Here is a 15,886-nt window from a genome sequence, read left to right on the forward strand (position 1 = left end):
CCGAAGAATCACGCAATGTATGACCAATAATCGGTGCTTCTAAAAAAAATATTAATCGTATGCAAAACTTTTATTATTTTATTTCACCAAATGTATTACATATAACTTGAAAAATAGCTTTTACATAAAATCAAAAAATTGAGTACACAGTAAATAATTGTTTGAGAAGTAAAAATTACTAGCCGTATAGTGTGTGATTTCTCTGGGATGTTACACGGTAATTTCTAAAATTTTTGAGCGGAGCATTACTTACCGTCAAACATTTGGTTATCGCTATGTGGAAGAAATAAAAATAAAGCCTAAAATATACAACACTCGGATATTCCTATAGAAATAGAAATTACTTTAAAGGAATTTAGGAACATATTTATTTGTGTAGTGCTATTTACGGTGTGTGCGTACAATATGCATAAGTTTTCTACTTCGGAACGATTCATTTTCTAGCAAGAGATCGAAAATCAGTGTACAACAACGAGCACGTGTAATGAGTATTATTTTAATATTGGTATATATTAAATAAACAAAAATTGGTAGGTAGTTGTGCAACTGCAGCAGTCAATGTCTAACAGTCGAGCGTATTATGCATTCGTGGATTTGGCTCCGTCTATGAGTAAACAATTTCATAATTTGGTCGTCGTCAGAGTAGGTGTGTATTATCCTTTTGTGGTAAACCTATAAAGCGATGCGCCGTTGTAGGTGGGCGCACTTACGTGAGAAAAACAGCCGACCGATTTAATTGTATGCAAGTTTTTTTTTGGTTGTCACGAATTCATTATGTGGTTTTATTACATACCTACAGAGAACTATGGACTACAGGTACACTATGATCTATATCCTACATGTTTATAAATTATTATCACCAACGCCACCGCCCGTGCACTCGAACATATATAAAAAACAAAGTCAAGTTTACTGAAATAACATTCGTTACCAGTCCTTAACAAAAAATAATCTGTCATTTAGAGACGTTCGTGAGTAAAGTTCGTTTATTTTCCTTTTGATTGCATTCGATCGTAAGTTATAGAACATATGGTATAATATCGTACATATTATATTAAATAAACAATCAATAAACGATTTAAATGTTTAAAAAAAAATCTTACACTACAATCTCCAGCAGTCCAGATTGCAAGCACTATACGCTTTTTGTAAACACTTCATTTATACAGCCGTATAATAACGTTTTGGTTTTAGTCAAGACAAGGTTGGTTTTTTTTTAAGACATTAAAATAATAATATACACTGTATTATAAACATCCAAATGAAATATCAATCACCACACGTATTCGGAATGAAGGGGAGGACATGTCGATTCAAAACGGAAAAAACGGTCGTAGAGTCTAACGTAATAGCTATGCTATAGTAGGAAAGTACACATTATACAAACAACATTAAATCGAAAGTCCGACATTCGTGTTAAATTACTATATATCTGATAAAATATACGACGTTATAGAATAACTACGTACATATAGGTATATAATGCGTATCGCCACATTGAATATATCATTTGAATCAATTATAATATTATTCGTTAAAATGTGTTTAAAAATGTATCGAGCTAAGCCTTAGCGGTTAGCGATTGCACATAATAATTTTGTACCTACTACTATAGAAGGCGCACCTAAATGTCGATGTATACGATAAGCTAAAGAGGAGTACCTATATTACCTAAATGGCTAATAAAATGTGCAACGTGCATGTTACTACATTAACATAATACTATACGCATGTTGTATTATACCCGTATAATATTATAATAATATAAAGTGGATTTAGGTTTATGGATTTTATATAATATTATGCATAATATAGTGCAGTGTTTCTTAAACTTTTTGAAATCACGGAACACCAAACAATAATATTTATGTATGCTATTAAAATTATCTTCAAAAAAGGAGGATACTACCAAACACGACAATAAACGGCAACAATGACTATATAAATTAAATATAATATGAACTATATTATAGTGTATACAGAGTGTATCGTATCGGTTCTTTCGTTTAAATTTACATATTTTATGTGATCGTCGAATTCTCGGTACTATTAATAATATTATTACACGACGTGTATAAAAAGTACGTCCTGTATATTATTATACTTCAAGATATTTTAGTGTCGTCAAGACTTAAATAGGTACGACTATAAATATACGTATATAACACTGCATTGACAAGTGTGCACCTGTATTTATTTATTAGCAATAAAAACGTTGAACAACTTTTGTAGGTACTCACAGCGAACGCAAAGTTGAAAAAAAACAAAATGTATTTGATCGTGGATGTGCCTAGGCCCATTTCGATGCGGTTTTATGCGACTGAAAAAAAAGAAAAAAATGTCTCTTGACGACGTCCGGACGTGAAACACTGGCGAACTTACGACAGTTAAAAAATATATAATTTACAATAATAAAACAAACTACGGCGATGACGATGAAGTTAGTGTTATCAGTGCGTTGTGCGTGGTGTGGCGTACATGAACGGCGGCAAACTGTAGCGACTAGTGGCGAGAGAACGTGTTGCTTGCGTTTGTTTTGATCGTCTTGAACGGAAACGCGAACCACGAGCGTGTACGCCGCCGACAGGTTGCGCGACCAAAACGGCAACGGACGAGACGCCATCTGATGGTATAAATTGGTAGAAACCAAAAGCTCAGATAAAAGTTGCGAGGTTCCGATGAGTTAATAATAATTTATAATAATCTCCTATAGTAATATCTACCGTGGTTCCAGTGATACACTACAGTGGTGACATAATGTTTACACGGAAAACCGGGAATACTTAACCGTGTTAAGGATATGAACATTTTACTGTGTATATAGTGTATATACTATTTAAATACTTTAATTGTCTTCGATTTATTTATTTAAATTTAACGTTCGTTCAGCACTCGTCTCCGTTTATGTTACCTCTACTCTCATGTACGAAATTATTTGAAAAATTAATGATATTTAATAACAAATCATTTAATTTAATTTTGTTATAACTGTTTACGGTTTACTATAGGACTATACCTAACATTTTCAAAGTGAGTTGTGTTTAGTATTACGAACATACAAAACGTGAAGGTACAATTTTTAAATAATAATGATTTTAAGCTGATTTTCATGATATTTGATATCTATTTAAATATATAATCATTAATCATTATTTATAGGTAGTTATGTATCTTTTAATAAAATTGTTTATTAAAACCATACTACTTATAAATAAATTATTTTTAGGAAAAAAACTTTTATTTAGTAATGTATTGCAAAATTGGTTTAAGTGCAATTTAGTTCCCACATGATTTTTTCGGTTTTTTTCTTCCCAAAATGTGTTTTAAAACACTGAAAACAAAAGTCTAATAAAAAAAAACCCCAAAACATTATTTTGAAAGTTCTTTCTTTCCAAAGTTTACGATTTTACGCATTTACGCATGCATGCGCTAAACGCTGTATACGTTGCTTTCCTACGTTTACTTATTAATATTAATGACTATTAATATAAATTTTAGTTTTTACCCTATGGGCTGTGACCTACATGAGGTGGTTTTGCATAACAAGTCAAGGGATATTTTCGATTTGCGGAGGGAACGACGGCACCGAAGAGCGTAGCGACCAGTGCCGATACACGCATACTCACTGCCTAGGGTCCTAGAGATATTGGATATTGTGATATCGAGATGTGATATTATGTTAATTTGTTTTATTATTATGAAGGATTTATTCACGAAAATAAAACATTATTATTTATCAGTTTTATTGCCTTTTTAAAGTCGTTGAATATAATAATCTAAGTATAATCTAAATTTTTCATCAAAACTACATTAGGAAGAAAAAAAATTAATAAGAGCCAAGAGGCAAAAATTCAATACGAAAACGTAAGAAAGCTAAGTATACAACACTTCGCGTATGCATGCGTAAATGCGTAAAATCGTAAACTTTGGAAAGATATAACCTGCAATATAGTGATTTACGAGAATTTTTAATTAGACTTTTGTATTCAGTGCTTTAAAACATACATTTTGAAAGAAAAAATTTAAAAAAATCGTGTGGGAACTAAACTGCATTTTTTCAGCAAAATTTTTATCATATTTGCTATTATAAATGTAAATCTGATTTATAATAAAAAAACATTCATTTTTCATAATCTGGTTTTTTGAATTCGATAATATACTCAAATTCTTAAGATTTTAGATTCTGAGCAGAGCGATGTATGTAGTGATTTTAAATTGATGTGTGTTTTGTATTACTGAAGAAGTTTCCTGTGATTGATACAAGATTTAATTTTCAAATGTAGTAATTAATTCTTAAAGGATTAAAATATTTACAATTAAGATAAAAGTACTAAAAAATAGTTTTACAAAAATATAATATAAATATAATATTGAATCCAGTGATGTTTATTATTTCTGGACAATTTGTATGAATTATAAATGCTGTTAATTACTAATACCTATGTTCAAGTCACTATTTTCCCTATATTTTCTAAAGTATATTTTTCATGAACAAAACTACTTGTTCAAATTTTTATTTTGATATGTAAAAATTATCATAAAAATTATTCACTAAATAACTTACAATAAAAAAGTGAAGTTCTCATTTAAAAAATAGAAGTTTGTATTAATCACAGGACATTCCTTAAGTAGAACAAAAATTCAATAATTTTAAATAATAGTCATGAGTATATTTAAATTTCCAAAAATCTCATTTTTGAATAACAGCATTCATGAATAGAAGAGGAGTTAATCTGTTAAGTATGCTTGGTGAATCACCCTGTATAGTTGCATACAATTAAAATTTATATAAATAAATACTAATTAAATAATTGTAAAACCCCTACAAAACTGATTATATTTAATAATTGTAAATTATAATATGCTAATAATTAGTGTAATAATTACTGATTGTTGACTAATATTAAGCATAGAGCATATAGAGCGTATTATAGAGTATAGACTAGTATATACCACGGGTCGCTAAATGACCGCCCGCGAACACATTTTATCCGATCCGCAGACAAAGAATAAATAACACATATTACGACAACATTATATGTGTTATTATTATAGATTATTATTTTTGTTAAATATTATTGGTTTTTAAATAATGTAAATACGTACTTACAATTTTTATGGCCCGTGAAAAATTTTCAGATTCCTAATGAGGCCCTTCAAAAATATTAATTGGTGACCCCTGGTATATACTATCTAAATTCTAGATTAGATGTCGTTTTCCTATTAGTAACTTGAATATCTATTCTTGCTATTCTACACTAAGAGTTTAGTCATAAGATTTATTGATATCAACTACAATTGTTTAGTATAATTTATTAAGTATAGTAGGTAGTAGAAACTTAATTATGATATCATCACTCATTAGTCATTTTCTGAGATGTTTGTATAATGTAGGTATTATGTATAATATTTACGGTCTTGTGAAAGTACACGCTATTTTTATTTTTTGTGAACCGTTAACATAGTAAAAAAGGAGGAATTGCTTTAGTATTACTTCTCCTTGTGAAATTTTGTGCACACTGTACATTAATACCATAGATTAAGTATACTTTAAGTATCTTAATATATGATTATAAATACTGTCAATGTATGCGTATATCTATTTACGTTGATGACACATTACCAATTGAATAAGTTCTGATTAAAAATGCTACCATTCTCTTTTTATAAAATATTTTTGTAATGTGTACAATGTACATTCAAGAAAAATTTCAAAATTTGTAATATAAAAAAGCAAGTAAGTATAGATACAAGTTTACAACCACTTTGCTTTTCTGTAGGTATCAACTGTCTAGTGTATCTAATCAGTAATCATTGAATCTATTATAGTGCCAAATAGATTTGAAAAATTAGAATTCAATGATAATTAATCATTTCAAACGAAAAACAATTCTAACCCGAGAACGTACAATTCTAAATATATTTTTATAATAATTAACATTAGGTGTCTTACAATACTTACCTATAAATAGGCAACATCAAAATTAATATAAATATTTTGAAAATGTCATTACTCATAGTAAAATTTAATAAAACACTTAAAAATATCCCTACAAATATTTTTGAATACAACAATATAACTAAAATCTTCATCTTCTTATTCAATTTCGTCAAAATCTGAATTAAAAATATCTATAAAAAATTGATGTGCTTGCAATACTTGCATATGTTTTTTGGATTGTTAAGTTTTAGTAAATCAACTAAGGAACCACATATTAATTAATTACTAAGCTTTAGGTATGAAAAAAATATTTTGTAATATTGTCTACCTGAACGCTTCGGTTAATATCGTTTATAATAATGTTGGTGGAATTACGATGTTAAAAACTATATAATTGTGAGTCACCTGATAGATAAAATCATAAAATTAACAACAATTTATAAGCGTCTTTTAATGCAACATAATAGAGATAAACAGAAGTTCTTTTCATTGTTTTTATCTTATTTTATTTAGATGAGAACAAAACTAAAACTAAATACGGCTTTCAGAGGATGTGAGACGCAATTGGTCGGGGCACTATATCCGTCTATAGTATCTGGTGTGTGTATAGACGGGTTCAGTAAAGGACTAAAATATAAAATCTGACTGCGTACGAGTTTTTAAACACATTTTTTTTAAAAATGGTATCTGATAATGAGATAACCAGTATACCGTGACATCACTTTTCTCAAAAAACTTTGTTTTTCTCTGTTTATTATGGATTATCTAGTTCCATTGCTCCTGCTGTTTGTAGGTTATCTGTACTTCGCAATTTTATATATGTTTCAATTTGGATTTCTTTTAATACATCCATGAATTGAAAGATGTTTGATACACGTAATAGAAGCAACTGTTGAACTCGGAACTTGCTGTTATTATTATAAAATATAAATATTATCACTTTAGGGGGCATGGCCGTGCGGGATCACTTTACATTGGAATGATTGGATTATTACCTATAGTCTCCCTAAAGATTCAACTTATTGTCCACCTATGCGTCCTACATTAAATACGTTGACATCCGTATTAATATTATAAAATTATGAATAATTTATTTGTATGTATTAAATAATACAATTGTTTTATTTAATTTCGATGGGTGTTTGAACACCCAAAACCCCCCTTACCTACACCCATGATAACATCTCTACATACTTTAAGATTATTACGATTACATATTTACTATGATTATTTAAGGTAATACACATTAAAATAAAATTTGTGTTCAGATAATTACTGTTTTTACTTTTTAGTTTTGTACATTTTTTTGGCAAAACTACGCTTTTCTAAATTCTAACTTTTATTTAATGTGGATAATTTTTATATTATATTATATTAAATTTATACCGTTAGATTAGTAATTTTATGTTTTTAACTAATCTTTATTTTAGAATACTGAGTATTGATAATATACTTATTTAATATGTATTAGATTTTAATGCATTGAATAATTTGGTTTAATACTTTGGTTTGTCATACTTAATTAATTATCAATACAAGATTATTAAAACTTTAGTTAATTTATATATATATTTTATTATATTTATTTACTAATTCTCTAATAGTCTAATCTGTTTATTATATAAATTATAAGTTTATAATTTAACAAAACATAAGAAAATATTATTATTTTATAAATAACTTAATTGTTATTTGCACAAAGCTGTGGATAGTATTTTTCAATAAAATTAATTTTTAAATTTTCAAAATTAATCAAAATAAATCTAGTATGTATATTTTTATAACATATAACTTAATATATATTTAAATTATAACATTACATTTACTTATTAAAAATATTATAAATTCTTTCAAAAAATAAAATTGATTTCTTCTTAGCTAACATTTTATTATAGGTGTACTAACAGATTTATAAAACTTGATGTTATATAAAACATACTCTATCATTTAGTGGCACCAAGTTCAATTAAAAAAAGTGGTTAAATTCTCACAAAATCCCATGTAATTCATTATTTAAAAACTAAAGAAAATATTTATAATACATAATTACATAAAGCCATAGAGGAATGATGTACTTTTCCACTATAAATTTATTAAACAATTGTATTTTAAATTGTATTACATTACAATGTATCTGTTTCAAGAAGTCACTAGTGTTTACTATTCACTATTCACAAAAATGTTGATATCATTTTTAAATACTGGATGGCGTATGCAACATACACTTATAGAATATGAAAAATTATTTTAGTTCTTAGTGTTCTTACTAATTTACTATTTTATTATGCAAGAACAGAATGGTCAGAATGTTAATAGGTACATAAGTATGAAAACATTTTGAGATATTTTGTAATATTGATTTATAATTTCAATTAAAATAAACTTTACTCAACTTTAAGTTAGATGTTTTGTTTAAATATTTTTACCAACCCACCCAACAACCTTTTAACAAACCTATAACCCCCCAGAACCATAACATAAATAACATTTTTTTCTTTTATTATTGGCAATATTATATATTAATAATTGATACAAAAAAAAATTAATGTTGGCTTAATGATATTTGGCTTTGATTGTTTTTACATAATAAATTCTACTTTAGCTCAATTTTAGATAATGCAATCCATAAATCATCTTGGTATGTAGTGGATTATTTTGACGTTTTCAGATTGAATATTTTAGAAAAAACCTCTTCACATAAATAAATGTTATTGGAAATATAATTGAAAATTGAAATTGAAATGGCTTTAGTTTCTAGTTTTGCATAATTTTCCTTGTACAAATATGCCCAAATTTTTTTTAAAGAAGTTTCAATAAACATTTGTTTATGTTTATGATCACACAAAAGTACAATTAATTGACTTTCTGTGAGTAGACAGTGATGAAAACAGTATAATAATCTAGATTTGATTGATTTAATGAATCTGGTTTTGATTCTATGTTTATTCTTATCTTCAAATTATATGAAATAGTACAGTTTAATCATAATTTTTTTTTTTTTTTTAATGTAATACCATATACATTTGTACAATGATGCTGGTAAGTACATACTACATATCATAGTATGATTTTATGTATATTATAATTAGTTTTAGCTTATAATATATTAATACAATATCATATAAATTTAAATTATACATGAAATGTTTTTTTTTCATAATTTATTATTTATTATAGTTTTATACTTTTATTAACTAATTATTTTTATTTTTAAAAATGAAAAACCTGCCACAACCCATTTATAAAGCCTACAAGACCCAAACATTTGGTCACAACCCACCAGTGTAATAGCATAGATAAATGCATATCTTACAAATAATACTTAATTGCTATTAAGATTTAAAAATATGTCACACAATCAATTTGTGATATACAAATGATTGTATAAAATTGTATTATTTATATCAGTCTTGATTTTACATAAAAAATAAAAACACTATTCATTAATGTTCTTCTTCTTCTTCATCTACTCGTTCTTGTTTAGTAATAATTTCAAATTGTCCAGAAAATTTTTTTGTAGCATATAATAGCATTTCAGTTTCTGGTTCGCTGAGTCTATCATAGAAATCTTTAATACCCTGAAAATTAAAAAAAATATATTATTTATGAATAGGATTTGGATTTTAGCGCAATAAAAATAATAAAATTAAAATTAAAAGATGAAAGAAAAGCAAGAACATGCATTATAATTGTAATATGTAATATAGGTTAGGTTTAACAAACACTTAATTAACTTCCGCTAACAAGTGCTTAATGAATATGTCTATCAGTATTCAGCAAAATATTTAGGTATACTAATTTAAACATAACATTTGTCATCTTTGCAAACTCTTATCAATTTTAACCATAAATATATACAAAACTATATTGTAGTAAATTGATCATTTAAAATAGTTTACAAAAAAGAAGTTTATTCTTTTTTAATAAAAATTTAATGAAACACTTCCTTGAAAGAAGAATTACCTTTCTATTATTTCTTAAAGGAAGCATTAATTTTGCTTCCAAATCTAATCTCTGTTATGAAATACCATAAATATAAAATTTAAAGCATCTATAAATAATTAAATATTACCTATAGGTAATATACAATTTCAATTCATTTATCTTTAAATGTAACATAAGCTTTCATACAAATAACAATTTCATGTGCAGTACTAAGGGCTTTTTTGTAAATAGTAGACCCTAAAAATAAATTAAAATTGATTCTATAAACTAGTATAGTTAATAAGAAAATGTGTCTAATCACATTAATTTAAAAAGCATTACTTAGTAACCAATAAATAAATTAAATAAATACCAAGGATAATTGTAAAACAGAATCTGGTGGATCGTTGACTAACATTAGTTTTTCTTTCTTTGTCAGATTAATTGGCATATCTTTTAATTCGATCAGGAATTCTCTTATTTTAGTTGCATTTTGTTTTGCACATGGTCTTTGCTCTAAATACTTGTTAACCTATGAAAAAATAAATATTTATTAACATTTTCAACAATTTTAAAACATGGTTGTAAACCAAAGGATTAAATTGGATGCACCTCATATAAAATTGTTGAATGGTTCATGCCTCCAATGAGTTTTGTATTTTCTTGAGATTTTTTTAGTAATTCAAAAACCTAAAACATTAATAATTGTATTTTTAAACATAGACGCATGAAAAATGATTTTACATTTAAATATTTTACTTGTTTTTTTTTTATTTTATAAAAGAGGAGACAAATTTATTATTATCTTTAATCACCTACAGTTTGAGGTCTAATGAAAGTGATTGATATGTTTGGCAACCTTCTTAGCACTTTTTTATGGAAGCTATTTTTAACACTTATAGTTTTCTATAATACTTCAATAGTATTATTTAATTTTAAAATATATCCCCGATTGTATTTAGTATCTAATGATATACCAAGTGTTGTAAAAATTAAAAAAAAAATTGTCAAGTTAAGAAAATTACAATTTATAATACTTAAAAACATACAACAGTAAAAGGCCATTTACCGTGACAAAACTGTAACATACATTGGTGATACATTTTTAAATTTTGTGTTAAACCTTTGAAAACTCTTCAATTAGCTTATAATAGTAGTAACTATTAAGTAATAAGTACATATAACTTTACCTCGTTATTACAAAGTACGGCTACTTGTGGATTCTTTCTGAAAAAAAAAAGTATGACACATCAGCAAGAAACAAATGGCAGAGTATTATGCAGAAAAAAATAATTCGTTAGCAATTAAATACTTACACCTCCATTTTTTTGTTGCTTGTAAATATTATAACATATACTAGCCACTATAAATTACTATATAACACGGACTAAGAGACCAGCGTCCTCGCTGATATACGATTATAGATTAAAAAATTCAATGACACTGAATAACATAAATTCAAAATACTAGTCTGGATATTGTATTAAATACGAGTTAATCAAAAAAACACTGAAAATACTAAAAACTGATGTTGTATTTATTTATTAATATTTAATTTAATAGTAGATATTATTCATACCGATACAACTCATCGTAAGTTTTCATGTTTATTTTTTATTCTTATCGCCAAATGTTATCGACAATTAGTATCACCACTTAGCGCAACAGTGTTGACGTGGTCGGGAAAAACAAAACAAAAATGTTGTACCAAAAAATGTTGTCATGATAGAAATTACAGTCATTCAAGTTAAGGCAGATAGGTATCCTATTTTTAATTTGTAATATTATTAATAGATATTTAAGATTTTCAAAAAGAAAAATTCTTTACTTATCGATACGTATTGCTTGTATACCGCACATGTACCTAATTTTAAGTTATTGAAATTTCAATTTCAAACTGATACCGGTGCGACGATACCTATATATCGACTTGATTTGAAATATATCTAACAATTTAGCCTATTAAATGTGTAGTATTGTTTAAAGGGCTATAATCAAGTGTAATAGGGTCTAAAGATAATACGTAGGGGAGAAATTTTACATCTTTAAGTGTATTAATAAATCATAAATATATGCGAAAGCAGTGCCGTATCCAAGAGGGGGGGGGGCTTTTCGGCTTAAGCCCACTCTGAAATCTTTTATTTTAAATAATATGTGTATATTAAAAGCAGAAAAAGTTTCCTAGTATTTTGATACATTATGTTCGAGTAGTTTATGAGTTATAAGTATTTAAAGTTTAGATGCTTGGAGTGGTGTGGTACGGAATTAAAATGTTTGTCTACTACTCTGCTTGTCTAAACTTTAAATACGTATAATTCATAAGCTACTCGCCCTAGTATATGTTTTTAAATTATTTCCTATTTTTCTATAGAGTTAAAGTATGAATGTTTAAGCCCACCCCGAAAACAAATCTTGGGTACAGCACTGTGCGTAAGCATCATATTATGGCATGAATATTTTTAAAACGTTTTCCTCGCTACGCTCAATATTTCGGTTACTGATTTTCATTCAAAAAATACAGCATTATATACATAATACATATACACAAAATGCAATACAATTTATTTCATTTGTATTAATTGATACAATATGTCTTAATAATGCTGCAAAATTTATTTAATTTTACTAAAAAACAGTAAGAACAACTAATATTCAAATATATTTACTAAAAATAAGGTAGGCATATATATAATATACATTTAGTATTTATTTTACTTAAAATGGTCAAAGAAATTGACAATGTTTTAAATTTTCAATGTAAATACTAAATATATATAATATATATACATTGAAAATTTGTCTAATCTAATGATTTTTTACCCTGAATATCATATTGTAATATTATTATGTGTAGTAGTTACTAGTTAGTAATTTAGTATAGTTAAAGTTAAAACAGTTACTTACATCACCAAATACGCGATACAGAATAATAGTAACGATGTGACTATTGTACATAATACTATAGGGGCGAGTATGTCATATACAACATGCATACAATATAAACATATTTTGTATCTATCTATTAGTATTGCACCAGTGAAATTAATATGCGCCCTCGGCCCACCCCCTCGCTTGGTTATTTTCGATAAGATACCGTAAAAATACTGGGTTTACAATAAAATAATAATACATTTAACCACCCATCATGTGTGTCGTGACTAGTTCGTGTGTGTAATACTACAAATACTGTAATATGTATCGTGTAGTATGATAATATTACATTATTTTAATGTCCTACCGCGAACCAAGCACAACGCACCTATATATACGTATTATTGCAATTTACGACCGACCGACCGACCCCACCGGAAGGGGGACTCACACAAACGATGTGTTATATCATATTATCGTGAATAATTTTATAATATTTTAGGTGACAAATTCTTAAAAATTAGGTCATCAAGAACGACGACGTTTACGCATAAAACGGAACTCCACGTCGCTGGCGGTCGGCGAGGGTGTGTAATATATAATATAATATGCCGTCATCGCAGTGTACACCTATATAGCTAGGTTATACATTATTATTATAAATGTATATCTAATGTACACGACGATAGGTATACGGTTACCGTAATATGTATTATATATATCGCACGATGGTATCGGGTTTAAAAATTAACGTCCCGTATTGTATATTTGGATTATGTAAACGCGTCATCCGGTAACAATACATTTTATAATATATGCCAAAACCGCATAAAAAAAAACTGTTAATTATATTACCTCACTGCAGTCTGCAGTAATTTCTGACCGTTATTTCGGTCTCGAAAAAAAACAATAAATACCGTTTCGTGCGTGGATAAACTTTTTTCCGGACAGATATCGTAATTCGTAATGGTGCAGATTATTAGTTATGAACATGTAAAACCAAACTTTTTCAAATAAAGGACAAGGTTATATGATATTTAGGTATAATTAATTGTAAAGTATTACATTATCTGTGTTCTGCAGTCTTCGTTTTTGTCTTCTAATAATAAATTATACAACGATTACTATACCATTATTACCATTAAATTATTAAACTATTGTAGTACTTGCACGTATCCGACGTACATATAAACGTTATCGTGTTTATAAAAATTATATTTTTATTTTCATTCTACGATTAAAACTTAAAACGCCTGGATAGGAGGGCGACTGTCTTAATACCCGTGTAATACTGTAATAGCTACAAGTGAAAACGAAACGCCCTATAAATTAGGTTAGGTTAGGTTAATCCGAATTTAAAGTTTTCATTATTTTGGTCATTCAATAATAGTGCATCTATTCATAAAATGTTGGAATTAATCAGCGTGAGTGGATTATAACGGCTTATAGTATTATACTATCGAGTTTTAAACAAGAAACAGTTTGAAAGGTAAATTTTGAATGTATTTGCTTGGAGTTTCCAAGTTGAAAACAAAAGCTAAAAAGAAGTAATTTTTGAAAATATTTCACAAATTTAATGTTACATCTTATATAAGGTTTGGCACTTAAAAGTTATAATTTATTAATATTTAAATTATTTTGATTGTTCTTTTTTTATGAAATTTTAGCTATTACAAAAATGTATTATTATTTTTTGAGTGAATAGAGTTTATACAAATTCATTAACAATATTAGTCCACTAGATTTTACAGGTCCAATACTTACAACTTACAACCAGGTATACATATAATGTGGCACCGAATGATGTACTTCTGTTTTTAACCGAAAAAAATATATTTACCTTTTATATTACTCGATTAATTCAATATAGACTTCCACATTATGTGTTAACGAGGTATAATTATACAAATTAATAATAACAAACCTAATACAATATTATTATGTTCATAATGTATCCAAGGTGTAATAGATAGAACTGACTTTTAGAATAACTTTTGTTCTAGTTAATAATTTCAATTTTTTTTTTTATTATTATTATTAAGAGACCTTTGCGCTATATATTGTATAAATTAATTTTTTATTTAAAATAAAAAAATTTAAATTTGATTTAAATTTTTTTGGATTAATTTAAAATAGCCAATTTGTGAATCTGATTATAAGAACAATTTTGATGGTAATAAGATTTATCTAAGTCAAGTAGTTTATTTTTTTAGAATTTTTTTAAAATATCAATATTTTTTTATTAAATTAATTTGCATGGAACGTAATAATTTATTTTTTTTTGCTGACATGAGTATATTTCTTAAATTATTTACTCATCATATAATATTAACAATTTTCTTCATACGTATAAGTAGCATAATTTTTTTTTTTTTTTGTCAAGTCTATCTGTTACACTCTGTATACCAGATGTCTGACTATCTTGTATTTAACGATCTTAAGGTGTCTAAGTTGATACCACACAGTGTAAAACCTTGTCTCATAGAAAAGTTCTATTATATCATCTTTAAACAATAATAAGTGACTATAGTGGATTCAGATTTTAAAAGCTATTTTTGTAGAAGTTGTAACTTGTAATAAACGTCCATATAAATACATAATAAATGATCATTATTTCTATGATTATTTTTCATCGTTAAAATAGTTTTTTACACCTTAATAAATAATAAAGTGGTTCTTAACCTTTTTTTCACGGCGACACCCTAACATAAATTTAAATAAATGGTGACATACATAAATAATTATTATAACTAACATCAAAATCTAAAACAAATTAATTTTCAATATATATATATTTTTAAGACAGATCACGATAGAAAGCATTACATTGATTGAAAACCACGACTTTAATTAATAGTCAGCTCCAAATACTTTCAAATCTGTTACCTACTAGCAGGCCCATTCAAAATCATCGCAAGACCCTAAATTATACATAACAACGTCTTCTATGCGACTTTCATCTTTTACTTGAACATATGCACAATATTATATACCTAATATATTTATGAATATGTTTTGTATTTATATTATAATACTACGCATATTATTTATCTAATTCTACCGCGTTATATATTATAATATTATATTCGACCGCCGTACCGCATTTTTTGCACCTTTGTCTCGTTTAATTTTTTTTTTAAAGCGCTTGTT

General features: G+C 26.8%; 2 protein-coding genes across 3 annotated transcripts in view; both read right to left on the reverse strand.

Moving 5' to 3' along the window:
• The window catches only part of LOC113552280 (CD63 antigen-like), a 34,525-nt gene extending 31,982 nt beyond the window's left edge, over positions 1-2,543 (reverse strand). Inside the window, exons 1-2 of one of the 2 annotated variants that reach the window (XM_026955083.1) lie at positions 2,408-2,543; positions 2,241-2,320 (exon numbers count right to left, since the gene is read on the reverse strand). In XM_026955083.1, the coding sequence (XP_026810884.1) occupies positions 2,241-2,300 (60 nt within the window). In that variant the 5' untranslated portion in view covers positions 2,301-2,320; positions 2,408-2,543. Of the gene's footprint in view, positions 1-2,240; positions 2,321-2,382 lie in introns of both variants that reach the window. The other variant, XM_026955081.1, reaches the window with a different exon arrangement.
• Positions 2,544-9,246: 6,703 nt separating this feature from the next.
• On the reverse strand, positions 9,247-11,455 carry LOC113553506 (DNA-directed RNA polymerase III subunit RPC9). Its single transcript, XM_026956870.1, has 5 exons — positions 11,182-11,455; positions 11,056-11,092; positions 10,478-10,555; positions 10,239-10,397; positions 9,247-9,519 (listed from the first exon to the last, which is right to left on the reverse strand). Exons 1-5 carry the CDS (start codon positions 11,187-11,189, stop codon positions 9,385-9,387), a joined length of 417 nt encoding a protein of 138 aa, XP_026812671.1. The 5' UTR covers positions 11,190-11,455; the 3' UTR covers positions 9,247-9,384.
• Between the last annotated feature and the right edge of the window lie 4,431 nt (positions 11,456-15,886).

The sequence above is a fragment of the Rhopalosiphum maidis genome, chromosome 2 (assembly GCF_003676215.2).
Source record: "Rhopalosiphum maidis isolate BTI-1 chromosome 2, ASM367621v3, whole genome shotgun sequence".
Classification (NCBI taxonomy): domain Eukaryota; kingdom Metazoa; phylum Arthropoda; class Insecta; order Hemiptera; family Aphididae; genus Rhopalosiphum; species Rhopalosiphum maidis.

Coding starts and splice junctions, on each gene's coding strand:
- LOC113553506 (XM_026956870.1), bottom strand. Junction 10,398..10,477: donor ATTCAACAATTTTATATGAG/GTGCATCCAATT, acceptor ATTTTTTCATAG/GTTAACAAGTATTTAGAGCA. Junction 9,520..10,238: donor CTGTTTTACAATTATCCTTG/GTATTTATTTAA, acceptor TTTAATTTTCAG/GGTATTAAAGATTTCTATGA.